The sequence below is a fragment of the Mustelus asterias genome, unplaced genomic scaffold, assembly GCF_964213995.1.
Source record: "Mustelus asterias unplaced genomic scaffold, sMusAst1.hap1.1 HAP1_SCAFFOLD_292, whole genome shotgun sequence".
Lineage (NCBI taxonomy): Eukaryota > Metazoa > Chordata > Chondrichthyes > Carcharhiniformes > Triakidae > Mustelus > Mustelus asterias.
This window is the reverse complement of record NW_027590257.1, coordinates 181702-188088: the sequence shown is the minus strand read 5'-3', so window position 1 is coordinate 188088 and position 6387 is coordinate 181702. Positions and strand designations below refer to the sequence as shown.

General features: G+C 47.1%; 1 protein-coding gene across 15 annotated transcripts in view; it reads right to left on the bottom strand.

Annotated features, from left to right (window-relative positions):
- Nucleotides 1-442: 442 nt before the first annotated feature.
- The window catches only part of LOC144486167 (NACHT, LRR and PYD domains-containing protein 3-like), a 131866-nt gene continuing 125921 nt past the window's right edge, over nucleotides 443-6387 (bottom strand). For all 15 annotated transcript variants that reach the window (XM_078204242.1, XM_078204246.1, XM_078204245.1 and 12 more), the window contains one exon: nucleotides 443-1869. In XM_078204242.1, coding sequence (XP_078060368.1) covers nucleotides 1731-1869 — 139 coding nt within the window. In that variant the 3' untranslated portion in view covers nucleotides 443-1730. The remainder of the gene's footprint in view (nucleotides 1870-6387) is intronic.

Genomic DNA, 6387 nt, shown 5'->3' with positions numbered 1-6387 from the left:
TCCCCTCCTCACTCTCCCTCCCCCATTCTCTCCCTCACTTTTCACCTATTCTCCTCCTCATTCGACCTCCCATCGCGCTCTCCCCTCACACCATCTGCCCTCAACCTCACTCCCCCTCACTCGCTCTTCACCTACTCTCCCCTCACTCTTTCTGCTCACTCTCTCTCATTGAGTGTATGTAAGACAGAGATAGACATGTTCTTGATTGGTCAGGGGATCAAATGTTATGGGGGAACGGTGGGAGAATGGGTTTGGAAACTTATCAGCCGTGATTAAATGGTGGAGGAGACTCGATGAGCAGAATAGCTGAATTCTGCTCCTGTATCTTATGGTCTTTTCAGTTTCACGCTCACTGTTAGCTACAGTATTTACACTAGTTCCCCCGCTCTTTATTAGCTTGTGTACGTATTAGTTTCAGCATTCCAATGATTCACAATTAGCATTTAACTAATTAACCAATAAGTATTTAATTGTAAATAACTAGTTATACAGATGATAAAATTAGGAATATCCATTACAATTACAGAGCAACAGCATTAACCCTTTCTCTTCCAAGACTCAATAACACAGATCATGTCACATACTGAGCAGTATTCAGTTAAAACTAGCACAGACCAGACAACACAATAACGTTAGTTTAAATTGAAATAATAGATGATGCGAGGAGATTGTTCTGACGAAATGATATTAATTTGAAAGTGATGAATTCATAGTCTTTGAAGAATTTCCTCGATTCAATGTGAAGCTTTTAATGGTGTAGAATATCTACCCACTTTTCAGCGCCGGCATCTGCAACTGTAGATGGATGAAAAGCAACAATCTGACAAACACCAGGTAATATCTGTCATGGTAAAATAAACAGTTTGATAAATAATGGTAATATCTGACATCTGTGTTTGTGAGTGTGTGGGTGTCAGTTTGGGCCTGTGTGTCTGGAAATAGGTGCAGGTGTGTTATCTTGGAAACAGGAATTACAGAGTGCAGCAGAGTTTACCCACTCCCATTCTGAATGGGATTAGTGTCTGATAACTGCACCAAATGTACACATTACAGTCTGAGATCATCCCCAACTACAATCTCCAGACAATATCTCCCATAGGGAATGAGGGAACAGAGTTCATGTACAGTGTCTGGTGATAAAAGGGTTAATTCACCAGCCGGGGTTCCTGCTGCAAACTCCAATCCCTGTCAATATTGTTCAATATTCACGCTGCAGGAACCGGTTCCCAGATACAGACATGGGACTGACTGAACTTGTCTGAGGCTCACAGAGAGCAGCGCCTGCAGTAGCTGTGAGCCGCCAGCAGATGGTGGCATTGTGTCACTTTAACCACCAGATAGTGAAAGAGGTTTTGAGGAGAGGCTGGTGGAGCCTTTAATTCATTCACAGAGACAGAGAGGAAACTCTGACAAGATTGACCAATCTGCCCCCTGCTGGGTACTGTCAGAATCACACACACACTGTTCTCTCTCTGGAGAATGATCTCTGCTGCTCCATTTTGAAAGGAGGTTGAAGACTCTGTTGCTGAGAACACTGACAACACATTGCTGCTTAAACAATGGTTTGCAGCAATCTTTCCTTCAATGTGGAGACTAAAACTACAACAGTTTTCCAGCTGGGAAACCAGGTAAGCAGGGAAATCAGTGCCAGGCTGGAGGGGCTGATGGAATAGGGAGGGAGAGGGGCAGGAATGAAGGGTTTGGAAGGAGCTGTCGAAGATCTTCACAATTCAGGATTTCACTGTAACCGGTGGAGCAGCAATGTTTATAGATTGAAATGTTCCCACTCGCACTGTCAGTCCCCGTCTGGATCCCCGCAGCGACTCCAGCTGTCTTTCTCCATTTGGACTGAACTGATTCCACCCCAGCCTGAAACAGATTAAAGATGAAACAGGAAATAAACAGATTGAACAACAGAGTAAATAACAGGAGACTGGAGTTAATGGGACAAATCTTCTGGTCTCTGGATCGCCAGAGGCCAGACACACATCCGAAGATGAGCATCGGGACCCTGTGGATGTCCCGACGCACTGATCTACCTGGGAATTGTCCCAGAGGTATTAACTACTATTGGGGAACTCCCCTGCTGCAGTTAGAGTCAGATACTTGGGACAGATCCACAAAGTTTACCTGGATAGTTACTCAGGTAATGTTAGACAGCTCACCACCTGGGCTAATACCTGAATAGCACACCCGAGTCCCCCAATCACTTCCCACTGATCCCCATACTCCACCTCCCACAATCTGACTAGACCCAGTCCCCGCAACTCATCTCTCCCTCCCCTCCAGCCTGACTACCTCCCACTGGCCCTTGAACAAATCTGACCAAACCTCCCAACTTGGCCTCATCCGTCCCAACCTCTCCTGACCTGACACAGAAACATGGAAGATTGGAGCAGGGAGGCCATTTTGCCCTTGGAGCCGACCCCACCATTCATCACAACACTGGCTGATCGTCCAACTCAATGGCCTAATCCTGCTTTCTCCCCATAACCTTTGGTCCCGTTAACCCCAAGTGCTATTTATAGCCGTCTCTTGAATACATTCTTGACTGAGCCTCTGACTGATTACTTCAAAACCAACCCCACCCCACTACCCTCTCTAAAGCTATTAACCATTCCCAACCCCCCACCATACACCCACATCTGCTTAGACCCCCAGCAGCATGACCAACTCCCAGCCACCATCTAAACTCCCGATTAACCCTCCAACCCAACACAATACAACTCGTCCACTCCTCCCACACCCAGAACTAATCCTTGAACCTCTCCCCAGCCCCTTGACTAACTATTCATCCAACGACACACCAACCCATTCACTCCCACAATCAACTAACACTTATGGAGCTCCCCGGGGTCACTGTGCTGTAAATAGGGTGTGTGCTGTCTCTTCCTCGACTCTACTCTGCTGTGATGGAGCTCCCCGGGGTCACTGTGCTGTAAATAGGGTGTGTGCTGTCTCTTCCCCGACTCTACTCTGCTGGAGCTCCCCGGGGTCACTGTGCTGTAAATAGGGTGTGTGCTCTCTCTTCCCCGACTCTACTGGTGGAGTTCCCCGGGGTCACTGTGCTGTAAATAGGGTGTGTGCTGTCTCTTCCCCGACTCTACTCTGCTGGAGCTCCCCGGGGTCACTGTGCTGTAAATAGGGTGTGTGCTGTCTCTTCCCCGACTCTACTCTGCTGGAGCTCCCCGGGGTTACTGTGCTGTAAATAGGGTGTGTGCTGTCTCTTCCCCGACTCTTGTCTGCTCTGATGGAGCTCCCAGGGTCGCAGTGCTGAAGATCCTGGGAGAAATATGCAGCAGTTTCAGGTTGGGAGAATTTTTAAACATACCGACAATCTGCTTACCATTGCTGCTGCTTGGAAGATTCAGGCCCATTTATATTTTAAATCCATTCATATTTTAATTGTTACTCTGAAAATTAACACAAACACTCACCAGATCACCCCCACACTCCTGCAGGTCAGTATGAGGCGGCGGAGAGCAGGGACAGATTGATCTGTGAAGGAGTTTGATTCCAAGTACAGAATCCTCAGTGACTGGTTTGTACTGAGAGCGGAGGCGAGATCCTCAGCACAAGAATCTGTGAGAGCGTTCTCATACAGACTGGAGACCAAGATCCCGCTGCAACTGGAGATAACCTTCCTCACTGTCACTATGCCACCAATCTTGGTGTCATCTGCAAACTTACTAACCATGCCTCCTATATTCTCATCCAAATCATTAATATAAATGACAAATAACAGTGGACCCAGCACTGATCCCAGAGGACACCGCTGGTCACAGGCCTCCAGTTTGAAAAACAATCCTCTGCAACCACCCTCTGGCTTCTGTCAAGAAGCCAATTTTGTATCCATGTAGATACCTCACCCTGGATGCCGTGAGAATTAACTTTATGCAACAACCTACCATGCGGTACCTTGTCAAAGGCCTTGCTAAAGCCCATGTAGACAACATCAACTGCACTGCCCTCATCGACCTTCTTGCTTACCCCTTCAAAAACCTCAATGAAATTTGTGAGACATGATTTTCCACTCACAAAGCCATGCTGACTGTCCCTAATCAGTCCTTGCATCTCTAATGCCTGTAGATCCTGCCCCTCAAAATACCTTCCAACAATTTACCCACCACAGATGTGAGGCTCACTGGCCTGTAGTTCCCAGGCTTTTCCCTGCAGCCCTTTTTAAACAAAGGTACAACATTTGCCACCCTCCAATCTTCAGGCACCTCACCCGTGACTATCGATGATTCAAATTTACTCCCTAGCCTCCCACAATGTCCTGGGATATATCTCATCAGGTTCCACAGATTTATCTACCTTGATGCACTTTAAGACTTCCAGCACCTCCTTCTCTGTAATATGTACACTCCTCAAGACATCAATATTTATTTCTCCAAGTTCCCGAACATCCATGCTTTTCTCAAAAGTAAATACTGATGAGGAATATTCATTTAGGATCTCAACCATCTCTTGTGGATCCGCAGATAGATGACCTTGTTGATCCTTAAGAGGCCCTACTCTCTCTCTTGTTACTCTTTTGCCCTTTATGTATTTGTAGAAGCTCTTTGGATTCTCCTTTGCCTTATCTGCCAAAACAATTTCCTGTCCCCTTTTTGCCCTCCTGATTTCTCTCTGAACTCTACTCCTACACCCCCTGTACTCTTCAAGAGATTCACTTGATCCCAGCTGCCTATGCACGTCATGTACCTCTTTATTATTCTTGACCAGGGCCTCAATATCCCTCATCCAGAGTTCCCGACTTCTGCCAGCCTTGCCCTTCACTCAGAGGAATGTGTTTACCCTGAACCCTGGTTAACACACTTTTGAAAGCAAGCCACTTACCAGACGTCCCTCTTCCTTCCCACAGACTCCCCCAATTAACGTTTGAAAGTTCCTGCCTGATACCAGCAAAATTGGCCTTGTCCCAGTTTAGAATATTAACTTTTGGAACAGACCTATCATTCTCCATAGCTATCTTAAAACTAATAGAATTATGGTCACTGGTCCCAAAGTGATCCCTCACAAACATTTCTATCACCTGCCCTTCCTTATTTCCCAAGAGGAGGTCAAGTTTTGCCCCCTCTCTAGTCGGGCCATCCACAGACTGAATGAGAAATTCCTCCTGAATACACTCAACAAATTTCTCTCCATCCAACCCTCTAATACTATGGCTGTCCCAGTCAATGATGGGAAAATTAAAATCTCCGACTATTACCGCCCTATTTTTCTCGTAGCTACCTGTCATCTCCTTACATATTTGCTCCTCAATTTCCTGCTGACGATTTGGGGGCCTATAGTACAACCCTATCAAAGTGATTTCTCAGTTCTACTCATATAGACTCAGTGGCCGAACCCTCGGATATCCCCTCTCAGTACGGCCGTGATGCTTTCCCTAATCAAAAGTGCAACTCCCCCTCCTCTCTTACCTCCTGTTCTATCTTTCCTGTAGCATCTGTACCCTGGAACATTGAGCTGCCAGTCCTGTCCCTCCCTTAGCCATGTTTCAGTAATTGCTATAATATCCCAGTCCCACGTACCCATCAATGCCCTGAGTTCATTGGCCTTGCCCGTCAGGCCTCTTGCATTGAAATAAATGCAGTTTAATCTGGACTTCCCTTGCTCTGTGTCTTGCTTCTGTCTGATCTGTCTGGTACTAGGATTACTGACACTGCCTTTATTAATTAATGCGCTCTCTTTAACTTCCGTGCTGTCCTCAAACTTCTCTTTTGTCTCCCTCCTGCTTTGGATCCCACCCCTCTGCCAAACTAGTTTAAACGCTCCCGAGCTGCTCGAGCAAATCTCCCCGCCAGGATGTTAGTCCCCCTCCAGTTCAAATGTAACCCATCCCTCTTGAACAGATCAGCCCTTCCCCAGAAAAGATCCCAATGATCCAAAAATCTAAATCCCTGCCCCCTGCACCAGCTCTCAAGCCAGTCATTCATCTGCCTCATCCTCCTATTCCTACTCTCACTAGCACATGGTACCGATAGTAGTCCTGAAATTACTACCTTCGAGGTCCTACACGTTAGCCTTCTGCCTAACTCTCTGTATTCACATTTCAGGACCTCATCCCTTTTCCTACCTATGTCGTTGGTACCAATATGTACAACGACCTCTGGCTGCTCACCCTCCCCCTTAAGAATGTCCTGCAATCGCTCAGAGACGTCCTTGACCCTGGCACCAGGGAGGCAACACACCATCCTGGAGTCTCGATTGCAGCCACAGAAACGCCTGTCTGTGCCTCTAACTAGCGAGTCCCCTATTACTGCTGCTCGCTTGCTCTTTGCCCGACCCTGTCCCACAGCAGAACCAGCTGTGGTGTCACAGGCCTGGCTGCTGCTGGTATCTCCCCCTGACAGGCTATCACTCCCGTAAATCATCTCTCCC